General features: G+C 34.3%; 1 protein-coding gene across 1 annotated transcript in view; it reads left to right on the top strand.

Moving 5' to 3' along the window:
- The window catches only part of chn2 (chimerin 2), a 120,380-nt gene that overhangs the window by 81,416 nt on the left and 22,835 nt on the right, over positions 1 to 16,129 (top strand). The window contains exon 7 of the mRNA XM_056474773.1: positions 8,469 to 8,555. Coding sequence (XP_056330748.1) covers positions 8,469 to 8,555 — 87 coding nt within the window. The remainder of the gene's footprint in view (positions 1 to 8,468; positions 8,556 to 16,129) is intronic.

The following is a 16,129-nucleotide window of genomic DNA, read 5'->3' as shown; positions in this document are numbered from 1 at the left end:
ATAATGGAGTGTGGTCAAAAAAACTGAGTTATATCCAACCACACACGTCTGGTTCTTATGCTCCATATGGTGATGCAAATGACTCCAAAACCTGACAGGTGGACAAATCTAGACTTGTTTTTATTAAAACAAATATAAATATGCATATAATAAATAATACTGCTAATAATAATTACATTATACAAAAGCTAATTGTCATAAATAAACTGAAAAAAGCCCTGAGGAGAAGAAGGCATGGAGGTAGTGGTATTTATGTAGAAAATAAGATTTTTTGTAATGTTTTAATCCTTTATTTTTACTTATGTAAAGATATTTATGTATTGCTGTACATCCTGTGTGTATTAAGCAATGTGTACGCGTTTGGACTTGCATAGGCGCATAACTAACGTGCTCTGCACTGGACATAAACCATCTTTTAGTTGGTCAATGGTGCGGTATATTTCAGTTCCTCAAAATAGCAATGCACCAACAATGCGCCTTAACACACTATTTTTCAAGACCAGCACACCCATTAGTCCACAGAAAGGTGGATTTGCTATTTAAACAACGTGGCGCAAAACGTGAAAATTACTGTTGCGCTGGTCTAAAAATAGCAACAAATCACGCCATACATGTCTTGCGCCTTATTGTGCCGGGTGGATGATAGGGCCCATAATGTTTGAAAGTAATGACACTATATTTCATACATATTGGCAGAAATTTAAATTCTGTTGTCTCTTAAGCATGTGTAGCTGTCGGACAAATTAAAGCTTCTTTAGTCGATTATTTACGTTCATTTGCAATTATTGTTATAATTAAGTTAATATGCAAAAAATCTGAATAACAAAAAATATATATATAATATTTATATATATATATATATATATATATATATATATATATATATATATATATATATATATATATATATATATATATATATATATATATATACAGTTGAAGCGCCCCTGTTTATTTTTTTCTCTAATTTCTGTTTAATAAAGAGAAGATTTTTTCAACACATTTCTAAACATAATAGTTTTAATAACTCCTTTCTAATAACTGATTTATTTTATCTTTGTCAAGATGACAGTAAATAATATTTTACTAGATAATATTCAAGACACTTATATACAGCTTAAAGTGACATTTAAAGGCTTAACTAGGTTAATTAGGTTAACTAGACAGGTTAGGGTAAATAGGCAAGTTATTGTATAATGATGGTTTGTTCTGTAGACTATCAAAAAAATATATAGCTTTAAGGGGCTAATAATTTTGACCTTAAAATGTTTTCTAAAAAATTTAAAACTGCTTTTATTCTAGAAATAAAACAAATAAGACTTTCTCCAGAAGAAAAGATATCAGACATACTGTGAAAATTTCCTTAAAAAAAATTCTGATGCTCTGTTAAACATCATTTGGGAAATATTTAAAAAAAAAAAATTCAAAGGGGGGCTAATAATTCTGACTTCAACTGTGTATATATATATATTAAAAAAAAAAAAAATATATATATATATATATATATATATATATATATATATATATATATATATATATTTATATTTATATATATATATATATATATATATATATATATATATATATATATATATATATATATATATATATATAAATACTCTGCTTCTCTGAATTTATGCCTTATATTGTCATAAACTCATTTCTCAATTATTTGTTAACTATATGTAGTTCTGATAAATGATAAACTTTCTTTAGTTGAAAAATAGAATTATTCTGTAAAGTATTTATCACTCTGTTTCTCTAAATTGATTTATACAGAACTGTAGAGTTTTTGAACATTATTTAAAGCAAGTTTATTGTAAGTAACTAATTAAATTATCTAAAAATTAAAAATAATCCCTTACTTGACTTGTAACTAATTCCACCCAACACTGTACTGGACACAACTGTAAGAGGCTTTCACTCATCCCTGTCTCACTTTACTGGGAAATCTGGTATATCGTGTCCCTGAATGCAGTGTATCTTGTATTTGTGTTTGTCTTCCTCTTTACCATTCTTACTACTTTACTCATCAGATCTCCTTCCCTGTTCATTCTTAATCTCATAACATTTTACTCATTGGTGTAATAATGCGAATGACCGGCTGCCCATTGGTTGTCCTGTATCTCCAAGCTTAGGAATTCTCATGTGTTGTTCTACAGCATATTTCAGCAAATACCCAGACAGTGCTGTTGGATTCGGCATCAGTCTCCTGCTGGGAAGGGTCATAGTCCCCAAACTAGAATCTGACCACATGAAAACAACACTGTAGTAATTCACAACCATACAGTATATGCATTATAGTATTTACAACACTTTAAAATTAACCAATGCTACAGCATACTTTAGCATTAACGTTATAGAAGAGATAAGCTGTAATAAATACTGTATTATGCTTTAGTTTTACAACAGTAAACTCTAGTGTATTGTAGTATAATATAAAGTTATAGGATACTTAGTACATTATTGGGTCATTTGTTTACCACAGCAACTGTTGAAGTATCACAACTAAGTACAACTTAAGTACTTTAGTATAGTATGGTTAAAAAGTACTGTAATATATTCACTATAACTTACTATAATTGATTGTTTTTTTGTTGAACCGTGCAAATTCATCATTCTTTATTTACACCTGGTTTTTAGTAACATTATTCTTGGATGTTCATAAAATAATAAATGTTCAAATCTATTATTATTATTTTTTCTTATTTCTCAAGTATTTTGGGTTTCTGAAAGAGCCTTTCAACGATCAGTTCTTAAGAACCACTGTGTGCTTAGAGTAAAGAACATTTTAGTCATCTAAAGAGCCTTTTGTTCAATGAAAAGGGCACCATGGGTGTTAACGAGTCTTTCTGGAGCCATAGATGTCATCAAGCAACCTTGATCAGTGTAGTAATGTTTTGATTATTGAAGTTAATAAAAAAAGGCAACGTGCAAAGTTTTAAATGCTTTTTTTAAACACATTGCATGATTAAAAGCCACAGTATTGTAATTAGGGCCTCTTTAAATCTGGTATTGAGTTGCTTTTCATCAGTCAGATTGCAAGTATTCAACACTGTTTACATCTGCAGTTGAAATGCATCTCTTATGTCCACTTTCATCCACTTTTTGGCAAGGAGTAAGGTTGTATGCACTGCATTGGCTTTCTCTGATCTTACGATCTAATACTAAGTTCCACTTTTTTTTTACTCTGGGAAAAACAATCTTTAATTTCAATGTACTTTTTGCTCAAAATTTACCCAAGTAAATGTATTAAATCAATTAAATATGCTTTCTGAATACAAAAAATAGATCATTTGTTTCTGATGAGCTCCTAATACAGAATTCTGTGGAGCGTTTGCAAGTTGTGCAGTTGCGAGGCTGTTAACCAACACCAGTAGGAGGTCGCACATTACTCCAGTGCTTACGGCCCTTCATTGGCTTCCTAATAGTTTTAGAGTACATTTTAAGATTTTAGTAATTACATATAGAGCTCTATATGGTCAGACCCCCCTTTATATTCAAAATCTTTTACATAGTCACTTCTGTGGCTGGTCTCTGAGGTCTTCTGGAAAAGACCTTTTAGCCATTCCCAGAACACCAATCTGTGTTGTGGCTCCAAGGCTCTAGAACTCTCTTCCTCTAGCACTGAGAACTCTGGGTCCAGTTGAACTTTAAAAAAAAACATTTAAAGACATGCTTTTGGTCAAGCTTTTAATTAACAATGGAGGGCTGGCTTTACATTGGAGTTTCTGTTCTTGGATTTTTTGGGGGGTTTTCTGTTACGGGTTTTCCAGTTTTCTTTTATGTCTGAGAAAGGTGCTATATAAATAAACCTTTACTTACTTTGCTTAATTGATACTGGTTTGATACAGAATTTTTCAAATAATTTTTATAATGCAGATACTGTATATCACAACACAGGCTCATTCTGAAAACGTAGCCCTATATGTTTCTGGAGATCGCAAATTATGTAGCCATATGGCTGCATTTAATTTTTAAAACGAATGTTACGGGGCGATGTGGTTTTTGCGCTTAACAGCTGAACGTTTACCTCCATATGGATGGCTTTCCCACTGTTACTAGTTTGTCCTGTTAGCTCGCCATGCGGCCTTGAGACCACTCAAACAAGGTTCGAGTCCGGTGAAAAACGGTTCCAGAAAGCAGGTAAGAAAAAAACAAAAGCCAAAAAAAATAAATAAATAAACATGTAAATAACAGGGTGAGAATGTGTTAAAATCTGAAAACATGGTAAAAATCAGGCGAGGGCTTTTCTTTTTCTGGATTGCTTTTGAAAATTGTTGGTTGGGTTAAGGGAAGTGGGTGGGTGGGTCAGTCAATACAATTGGTTAGGTTTAGGGAAGGAGGGTGGGTCAGTCGATTGGTCAGTCATTCAGTAAGTCAAACAGTCAGTCAACAGCGGCCTTTGGTGGATTTACGTGAGAACAGCAGGCGCAAATGGCACTCGTGAGAGAAACTTGAGATCTCGAAAAGCGTACACACCGGCCTCTGGTGGATTCGCTAAAACAAAAACTGCAAAAAACTTAGCTCTTGGGACATATTTGGTGCTCTCCATAAATGTATATAAAGGTACGTATGAAAAAACATTAATTCTAGGGGATAGTGTGAAAGCTGCTGTTTGAAGAGAATTCAAGATTTATGCATTTATTGTCATGTGCACAGTTTGTAAGCAGAAGCAGCTATTTTGTTTGTAGTTTAAAACCATACTTATTATTGGAAAAAGAAAATGCTTGAATAGTACGCAAAATCTGAGCTTTTTACAACATTCTGCAATACAAAATAAAGATTTTCAATGGTAAAGTCTCAGTCAGGGGTGCGTTTCCCAAACAACAACATAACTCGTGGCTGCACTATCATAGTATGATGCATCGTTTGGGAAAAGAACAATGTAGTGACGAGTGTTTCCCAAAATCTAGTTGTTCTGACACAGATCTATCGTTTGAACCACATTAGCTATTCCGAAAAACCTCAATAATGACACTCTAAATGGGGTAAAGTAGTAACTTCTTTAGAGAAAAACCCCGTACTTTTTTGTGCAAATTATATTGTTTTACATGCAGACGCAATTAAAATAAATCCAATATTACTGTTGATAAAGTGCCTTATTTATCAGGGGCGGAATGAACCGCCAACTATTCCGGCATATGTTTTACTCAGTGGATGCCTTTCCAGCCCCAACCCAGAACTGGAAAATAAAGCAGAAGCAATATAACCTAAAGCAGTATACAATAATGAAACACTTCTGCGGTATTTCAGAAAAGCCCACAACTTCTAGCATCGGTTGCTAATGTGTCTCTTGAGACCAGCTGAATCTTGGTTGCTTACATAGCTCTGACCGGCCTCTGTTACATAGGTAGTATTTCAAGGGTTGTTTACCCAAGATTTTTGTATTTTCAGTGAGCTTTTTACATCAGAATGTCATGTAAATGGAGTGTATTACTTGCAATGTTTTTGTAAAATCTGCTAGCAATTTCTAAGCTAACATTTTCAAGGGAATTCTTTTTTTTCCCTCAATTATTTTTTATTATACTTTTTTTTACCTTTAAATTGCACAGAATGAGACCAGATTTAAATGGTCTAAGCAAGCCTGAATCTCAAAACACGGATTTCCGACACTACAGGATTATTCTGTGCTACAGGATTAATCTGCCTCAACGCTGATCCCATTTGTAAGTAAAGTTAAGATCAGAAGCTGACACTCACAGAGAGCTTATAAACTAAACCTCTGCTCAACTTTATAAAGAGGGTTTCTTTTTTTGAGAGTGAACCTGCTCTTCTTTCAGCAAATCTTGGACTTTGCAACATATAAAGCCAAGCTCTTTGGCTTTGAGCTGCAGGATTAGCCTCAAACTCAAGAGAACTGCAGTGAAATCATGTCTAAAAGTGTTGAGTTTCAGTGTTCATTTAGTATCATTGGTAGTACTGTATGTGTGTATTCATTAATCTTTTGACATTGTGTGTGTACATGTGTGTGTGAACTGTTTTTTTTTTATTTGAAATGTAGTAAAAGTATTAGGTTGTGTTTATAGAATGCTATTTTCTACTGATAAACTGAAAACCTTCAGCCGGATACTGTACATTTACAGATCAGCAATCTTTTGGGGAGCTGACAGAAGTTTAAAATTTCATGTTTTTTTCTTTTTTATGAAAAGATAACACAATCATCTTTGTGTAGTATTAAAATGCTAATTTTCAGAAGAAAAAAATCATGTTTTACTCATTTAATACGAAACAGAAAGAATTATCCAAACCAGGATCATTCTGAAAACGTTCATATATATACATTTCTGGAGACTGCCAGATACATCCCAGGAGCTACGTTTTTTTTTGTCTCAGATCTCAGAGTTCTCTCGCAAGTGCCATTCGCTCCTGCTGTTCTGTCGTAAAATACTACATAATTCACCATCTCCAGAAATGTAAATAGGGCTACGTTTTCAGAATGAGCCTATGTTGAAATTATCACTCCTTAATTCATTCATTGATGCAGTGATTGATTAATTGATTGATTGAATGAATGAATGAATGAATGAATCATTCATGCATTCATTCATTAATTTCATTCATTCGATATTCTAATTTTGCTATAAATTCACAATGTTGGGTGGAAACCTTTAAAGAAAACACCACGCACAGTCTTTATTCACAGTTTTCCTGAATGTGTATGTGTAAAATACAACGTCTGATAGACGTCATAGAGGTAACATTCACACAACGTCAAGCTGTAACATCATTAGACGTTGTTGACGATATTTGGTTGATTTTAGGTTGGACACTAAACATTGACTTCGGTCTGAATGTTGGGTTCTGATTAACATTTCCAAACAAAATGCAACGTCCCTGTGACCTTGGAGTACAACGTTAATCTGATGTCATTGTCCCTGCTGGGTGTTTAAGGCAATTTCGGTCATCATACAGTAAACATCCATCATCTTCTCATCACTGACATGCATCTAAACATTCACTGGGTCAATGAGTGTAAAGAATCAGACATCTTCTTGGACACTTTTAATGCTTCCAAACAGTTTGCTGCAATTATAAATCGCCCATGTTTTGAGGTAGTTCTTTATGATGTGATTTACCTCTTTACTTCTATGTGTGATTTGATTGGACAGAATTGACAGGACTGATTTCATAGACAGGAAAAAGTAAAGTACACTCTCAGAAATAAAGGTACGGGAGCTGTCACTGGGGTGGTACCTTTTCAAAAGGTACAAATTTGCATCAAAAAGGTCCATATTAATACCTCAAGGGTACGTATTAGTACCTAAAAAGTACAAAAGTGTTCCTCAAAATTTTTAGGTACTAATATATTTTGAGATATCAATGTAGACCCTTCAAGTACAAATGTGTACCTTTTGAAAAGATACCACCCCAGTGACCGCTCCCGTACCTTTATTTCTGAGAGTGTAGTGACTGCAGGTTGAAGGAAAGTAGTGGAGTAAAAGTACCGATACTGCAGTAAAAATGTACTCAAGGGAAAGTAAAAGTACACATTTTTAAAACGGCTTAGTAAATTACAACTCCTGAGAAAAGTACTCAATTACAGTAGTTTGAGTATTTGTAATTTGTTACTTTACACCACTGATCAGTAGTAAAGGATTTCACGTCAGATTATGTTTTCTTGTACAGCTGGATGTTGGACTGATGAAGAATTTTGCATTGGTCAAAACTGATTAACTGAAGTCACACCAAAGGGACAGCCAAGGTCTCTGAATGGACGCTTTTTCGTGTGGTTATTTTCACAATTTATAGTGGCATAGCAGTCTAAATAGGACAAATAAGCTCATGTATAGAGGACAAATTTTAGACCTTTGTCAGTAAGGGGGTGGGTCTTTCAAACCACTCAAACAGTTGCATATTAAGTTACTGTAAATAAATGAAAATGAGAAATCTTGGCTAAACAATACAACTTATGTTTATTTTTATGCCATTTTTACTTTTTGGGGTGGATAAAAGTTTTAAGTTAACTATAGTGACCCTGCAGTCTTTAGGATTTTACCCATCCCACTCCAAAAGCCTGCTGAGATGTGTCTACAAGGCTGACACAAAGTCTCTTCTCATGTTGCCCTTCTCTCAGAGTGTTGAATGCGTGCTATTGTTTTGAGACACACTCCTGCCCCCAGGCAGCCCACCCAACTCACCCCCTACCCCCAGCCCTGCCCAATGCAGGACCAGGCTGTCCCACTTCTCATTCGGCCCACATCTCCAAACACTGCAGGACAAAATCAGCTGCTGCTTTCATTTCACATCATTTCTCATCCTCCTCCACAGAGGAGATGCAGGCTCTTCCCACAGCCAGAGCCCCAGTTGGTGGCATCATAGGGTCGGCAGTAGGGGAATTAGCCCCCCACAAAGCCAAGCAGAAGGAACGCAAGCACCAGGAGTTGTTGGCGTTGGCTCTGGGTGTGAATCTGGGCAGCAGGGGTGCTCTTCTCTGGAAACCTCTTAAGATTTTGGCTTGTTCACAGATCAGCCCATCGCCGCTGAGCAGACGGACCACACTCAAGGACGGACCGGAGAAACACTGCAACTATGAGAAGATACACAACTTTAAGGTAGGTGCTGGTTTATATGTTAAACTGTTACTTTAAATCAGTTAAGTTCTGTAATTATTTGTATGTTCACTGTTATTTGTATGTAACACTATTTTAATGTGTAATTACAAACAATTAACTATTTACTCAATAAACTACTAATTAGCAACTTATTAATAGTTAGTAAGATAGTAATTGGATTTAGAAATTGGGTATTGTAGCAAGGTTATAATAATTTTAGATTTTTCATAAGTTTTAGTTTTTATTTTGTTTTTACTTTTTGTTTTCAAAGTCAGTTAGTTTTAAGTAGTTTTAGATGTAGATTTACTAGTTTTTATTAGTTTCTATATTTTGAAATTGCTTAGCTTTAGTTTAGTTTTTATTAGTTTCAGTATTAGTTTTAGTTTTTTTTATAAATAAGGTGCAAGATTCATCATATCAGAGTAAATATTGTAGAATTAAAAACTTAACCACACATTTTTTGAAATGTATTCAGAGGACACATGACCAATATCATCTACCACTACCATCTACCCATCTTCAAATTAAAATACAGCAACCCACAAGACAGCACCCTTAAGTAAAATATATGTGCAAGGCTGCTTCTGAGGTTAGATACAGAGTAGTGATAGGATGTTTAGATCTTTTATCGTGAACCGGATCTTTTGTTACAATCCACCCATATTAGGATTCAACATACCAAAATTATTTAGTCAGCAATTATAATTTCAGTCAGTTAAAACATCAGTATGATCTGAAATATATCTTACAGTTAAGTTTTGCAACCCAACTGAAGCATGATTCGCTTATTTAAATTCCATTATAATTTTCTGTTATGAAATAAACTTACAATTTTTCACCAGACCCTCTCATTTAAGCCCTTGGTTTACCCGCACTGCAGTTGTTCAAGTTTAATTCAGTCACAGCAGGCTGTCATGTACTGTTTGTGTTCGGTTCACCATCTGCTGAATCACGTATGCACAGCATTATCGGTTTACCGCTTCTCAAATCTAATCTCAGGGTACTGTTCTAGTAACTGAATAATAGTATATATTGGGTTTTTTCCGAGTCAGAGGGGGATATTAGCAATGTTAAAAAGTAAGTGTTCGTTCTGATTTTAAATCATTTAAAAGACAAATACAGTATATTATAGTTCAGCAAACAAGTTCCACATGCAGTATGAACAGAAATATGACTAAAAGAATTATATAACAGAATCATATGAATGCAACGGAAGCAGAAGCAACATATTTAGCATCAACATTGACTACGTTTACATGGACATCAGTAATCAAATTATTTGCCTTAATCTAAATAAGATAATAATAAGATTAAGGTGTTTACATGAGTTGCTGTTTGAATGTTCCTATCGTTATAACACATAATTTGATTACCGTCTTTAATTTCACCAAGCTATCCACATTTCCTCCGCGGTGTCATGTAATTTTGGGTGTTTCATTTTTAATTCGTAGATTTTAACTGCAGTTTGTCACTTTCACTTTCATGCATGAACATTTGGTGCATGCCCCCTGTGACAAATGAGATATTGGATGCGAGTATGAACTGCCGGAAGAGTGCTATTTTAATTAAATTTTATACCACTGACTGTAAGAGCAGGTGTCTGTGGTCCTTTACCGACTTGGTAGGTGCAGAGAATAGTGTTAAACTGTGTATAGACTATCCTGTCGCAAAATGCAGCGAAAAACCTACATGACTGTAATAGTTTGATTGAGGTGTTTACATGTCTGTACTGCACTTCAATTATGCAGCCACGCCTTTATCGGATTTCTGTTTAGTTCGATTATGACATTAATCTGATTAAATTAATCAAAAATCGCTGTTTACATGGTGGACTCTTAATCAAAGTATTGTCTTAATTGTATTCAAATCAGCATGAAGCGAAGTCAATGACATGGTAAATCATTCAATGTTAATTCAAAACCTGTTGATATAATTGAAATGAATGGGAGATGTCAACATTCTGTGCTACAAACGCAATATTCTGTTCTTAGTAAGCTAGATAACTGAAGTTGTGGTATTTCTTAAGCTTCACTTAACTTTAAAGTCATGTATACAGATGTACAGCTTACAACTTTTCTCTCATTTCCTTATTATCAAGTTCATTGGACATGTCATGTACTCTTTAAAACAAAAACAAAGTGAATGCAGAAATTGAACAGCTCTTTATATGAAGCAAGGCAAATGCTTTGTGAAAAGATCCACTATACTCAATCTACCAGCCAAGGGTGATGTTTGTATGCACATTAACAATGATTTGGACCATAGCTCTAAAAATAAAGCTTGTTCTGTAGCCAGTAAGGGGAAACAAACAAAGAAAGGGGGCTAATAATATTTACCTTATAAACTGTTAAAAGAAAGTCATGTTAAAATGCCCTTGCTTTGTAAAACATCACTTGGGAAATATTTGGATTAAAGAGCCCCTATTATGGGTTTTTGAAAATGACCTTCCATGTAGTGTGTAACACAGCTCTAAGTGAAGTGAAATATCCAGCTAATGCTAAAATCTGAAAGTGCGCCGTGTTTAAAACTATTGATTCATTTATAAAAGAGTCGACTCATTGTGGTTGAAATGAATCGTCTTGGTAACAAGTCTTTATCTGTGTCAGTGTGACTTTAATATGGAACTCAAGCCGCGCACATTTGTTGCATGCGCAGACCAGGGGAAATTGAAACCCCCGGCTCTGAAACACTGTAGCAAAAAAAGGAAGACGGCGACAAACACTGTAGCAGAATCATGTCACGAAGACGCTGTGCTCTGCAGTGTGAGGGAAAGTTAGTTTTCTCTACCCAAAGATGAGGCTGTGAAGAGTCAGTATTATAGCCTCAGCCTTGTGCTGTGTTCCTGTCATTTTTCTGACGAGTGCTTCAGCCATCTACATGCCTACAATGGGGGATTAGCTGGCCATTTGTTAAATGAAGGATCAGAAAAGACTATTGATGTATGGGAGTTTGTCAGAACTATCAGACTATTATTGGAGACCCCCAAAACCAAAATAATACCTTTTTGAATGCATAATAATAGACGCTCTTTAAAATTTGACAGGAAAGGTTATCATTTTGCCTTCAACTGTATGTGTAGCTAGAAGCCCATGTCAGACACGGTATTTTTACTCCCCAAATCTAAGTTAATTTGTATCATTTGTAGATATGCAATTATTTAAGTGCAGTATGTAGGTTTGACACCCAGTGGTTGAACTAGGTATTGCAAACCTGGTTCACAATGCACGCAAGCGCAGATTGCCAGATCATCAACAGTAGCGAGCCTGACTATCAAGCCTAAAGGCTGATTTAAACTGTGATTTAAACTGTGTTCTAAATAAAAGCAATGGCACACGATAGAAGGAATATTTTACGTATCAAAAGGAGTTTTTGTTCTAACCAACACCTAGAGTTTATATTTTAGAAGGGGCTTCTATTTCTTGCAGCTGAACAACAGGATAATCTGACAGTGTACACCTCATGTGCTTTATTCAGTGTTAAATGCTAAGAATGTGAGTTTGAATGCCATTTTACGTAAAATGTATTGCCTTACTACTGAAAGCAGCAGCAGATTTGAGATCTCAGATCTTGAAAATCAAATAAATTGTTTGAAATTGAACTTTTGATCGTGTAAATCTTTTAAACCTTTCTTTGAGTGCAGTGAGTTAACTATTCTGTGATTCTAATTGGCTGTATTTAAATTTCTGCCATATTTGTTTGGTGCAAACAGCCAAATTGCTGATCACGACATATCTTGGGAGTTACAATGTAACCTGCTCACCTAATGTTTACGCTTGTAATATTTATATTATTTGCTAATTAATAACTGCCTCATGTGGTACTCTGAATCTGAGTCTCATTTCGAAGTCTGCTACTGTCCACCGGAGGTCGCATTTTGGTCCCCCATACTTTGAGAGCCTTCATGACAGAATAAATGAAATATACTGTTTTCCACCAAGGCAACACAATGAGCTGAAAAATAATTGGCTAAACTGTCAGTAGGCGGGTTAAAGGGACCAAAACAAAGATAGACGTTTCAGCACGTAACAGACATTTTCAAAGCAGAATATCTGACTTAAGCAATAGCCCCTTTCACACATCAAGTTCGATTTATTAATATAGCACATTTCCAACTGCCACAAGGTCGCACAAAGTGCTTTACAGAGAAAATATAAGCAAATAGCAATAAAAAAAACAGCAATAGGCACATAATGTAAAAGAGAGCATAAAATATGTAAAATAGATTATACAAAAAACTGTTTGGTTTTAATGCCTAAAACAAGAAAGTAATAGACCTTTAAATAATTTTGCCTAGTTAAAAGATAGTGCCGCAGTTGACCACAGTAAACAGGACTAAAAACGAGACTTACAGACCATACAGAACATCATTTTCTGGAAAAGAGATCATGTGTGAACAGGCCCTTTTTGAAAATACCGGTAAATTTGTTCCGGTAATTTGCCGAAATGCTGTTCTGTGTGAGCGCAGATGTAAAATTGCCAGACAAAGCGCTTTCACACTAAGAATGCGCTGCTATGAGACGTCTACTCCAGCCATTAAGAACATTCAGACGAATTCACATATGTGCTGTTTATGTAAATAAATAAAAGCCTTTGAATATTTTTTCAGACACATTTAGCTGCTAGATGGTAGTCAGATAACATTTCTATGTTCCTTCTTAATGCTAACTGTGTAAAAAATGATCGATAAAATGCTTATGATAAACCACCGTTTGTTTACATTCAAGCTCTGCTTCAGTTGCTTGACGTGTGTGCACGTGAAGCAGCCGGTGAGTGCCAACACACTTACACACACAGACCAGCCATCAACAAAAGCCCGACCCTTTCTGTTTACAAGTACAAGCACAGCCGTTTAGAGGTCATTTCTGGTTAATGATGTCAGAATTTACTGGTATTTTGGAATGGATGTGTGAACGGTCTTTTCCCGAAAAATTCCAGAACGTTCTTGCCTGTTTGAACAGCGCACCGGTAAAGTTTTACAGATATTTAACGGTTTCACTGTGTGAAAGGGGCTATTGTTTTTCAGTTAAACAAGAATGTTCACTTAGCATGTTTCTTAAATATCTGCAAACATATTATGGTGTTTTTATGCTTTAGAAGAATCAAAAACTTGCATACAGCACCTTTAACTAATAAAAACTTAATATACAGTGTTAGCAAAGTGAAGTGTGATCATATTACCCATTATTACTAGAGGCTGTTCTGATGTTTACTACATCTCAAATGTTAATGTGTAGACAGCGTTTAGATATACAGTATACATACAAAGGAGCTTTGTATCAATAAGCCTAAATCTATCTGCGCGTAATTGCCTAGGCTTTTAATCCATTAACAGCGCTATTGACTGATGGGATTGATCGTGCAAATCAATGACCTCCTGCTGAATGGACTCTCTCCCATTTCATGCCTTTCCAGCTTTTGGCTGCGAATGAAGAGTGTATCATCATCTGACATCCTCTCTAAAGCCCGGAAGAGCAAAACAAAATAATCATCTGACTTGAGCGTGTCACTACCTAGTAATGTCTTGCTCATGATGTCAGCAGAGTCATAAGGGCATCGCCATTGTTTAGAATCAGAGCTGGGTTTCAGATTCTAGACTGCTCACTTGTTATGTTGGCTATTTAGGTGTCGTTGATGTGATTCTTGTGTAATGGAGATGAGTTGTAGTTTATGCTGACTTCTAAGATATCTTGTTTTGAGCAAAATGTGTTATTTAAGAAAGCAAATCTAAAATGTGTGATGGCTTAGTGGACACGTAAATACATTAAATACAGGATGATAGGCAGAAACAAAACAGTTTTGACAAAAATTGTAAATACATGTAATTAAATTACATTAAAAATATGAAATCATTTTAAATTCATTTAATTTTCCTTCGGATTAGTGCATTTATTCATCAGTGGTCGCCACAGTGGAATGAACCGCCAACTCATCCAGCATATGTTTTACACAGTGCATGCCCTCCAGCTGCAACCCAGTACTGGGAAACATTCATAAACACTCATTTACTCACACTACGACCAATTTTAGTTATTCAATTCACCTATAGTGCATGCCTTTGGACTGTGGAGGAAACCTGCACGAACACGGGGAGAACATGCAAACTCCACACAGAAATGCCAAGTAACTTTCTTGCTGTGAGGCGACAGCACTACCCACTGCACCACCGTGTCATCCCATATTAAATAATGAAATATAATAAAATAAATATATCATAAAATTAAATGTCGGTTAAATTAAAAATTATATTTAAAATAATAAAAATAAAATATTAAATACAATTAAATATAATATAATAAAATATAAAATGTATTATTAAATTACATTTTTAAAAAAGTAAAAAAAATTATAATTTTAAATAAAACAATAAATATAATAAAATATCTAATTAAATCAAATACAAATTAAATTAAAACTAAATACTAATAAATAAAAAATTATACATGATTTTTTTCAATAAAATGTTAAACTAAATTAAATATAAATTAATAAACAAAATTAACTGTTAATAAATGTGTGAAAGCTTAGTAGAAATGTACAATAAATATAAGATGATGGACTGAGAAAAAACAGAAAACATTTAAATTAAATATAACATTTAAATGAAATATTACAAAAATATTACAAATAATATAAAATAAAATAGAAAATATGAAAGGAAAATCTGATTATTTTTTCCACATTTTATGTGCTGTCTGTATATTGGGGTCAATTAGTTTAATTTGCATCCTACAAAACACCTTGCAATGTCACTAATAAAGCTAATGAAATATCTTTCCCAAATTTGCAAAAAATTGTATAAAATGTTAGTATGTTATGCATATTCAGTGATATGCGATTTTATTAGATTACGAGCTTTTGTCTAAAGTAGGGTGCAGAAAATAAAAATAATAAATAATGCATTAATAATAAAATAAATCAAATACATTGAGAACTAGAATTAGTTTATTGTTGTAAAAACAATATAAAACTGAAAGTAAAATATTAAAATAAAAAGAGCTAGTTTAAACCTGACTGTAAGAATTAAAATAAATGAAGTTAAATTAAATTAATATAAATTTGTTGCAGTTTTTGCCATGTGCATGTTGCAAATCACATATCACATATAAGGAGACATTCAGTCAGAATGCAGGCAGTTTAGTAGGTTTCAGAATAATCAGTAGTTCAAAATAAAGATAAAGAGGATTCTTATTATGATATTTACATTTCATCATTCGTATTCTTGGGCTTTGTGCCAAAGTGTGTCTTTTGTCCGTCCCTGTGCAGTGTTTGACTGCACAAGGGCGTTTATGAGAACATGCTTTATGTGTGACTGTCGGCAGCTTTGTAACAGATGCCAGACACATATTTTTTTCCCAGCAGTCCTGTAATCTGACTCATATGTGTTATAAATGTCAAAATTTATAACAACACCCTATTTCAATAGGCGTTCAGTAGCAGCCTCTAGTCCTAAATGTTACCTCAGAGCTTTGACTAGCAGCAGATTTGTCTCTGTCAACAAACTGACCCTCGAGTGCTTTCTCACTCTCTTGAATCTTTCCATGACTCTTTAAGAGCTTCAGAGAACAGCTTCAGAC

The sequence above is a fragment of the Danio aesculapii genome, chromosome 16 (assembly GCF_903798145.1).
Source record: "Danio aesculapii chromosome 16, fDanAes4.1, whole genome shotgun sequence".
NCBI classification, from domain to species: Eukaryota; Metazoa; Chordata; class Actinopteri; order Cypriniformes; family Danionidae; genus Danio; species Danio aesculapii.
This window is presented reverse-complemented; position numbering and strand designations above follow the sequence as displayed.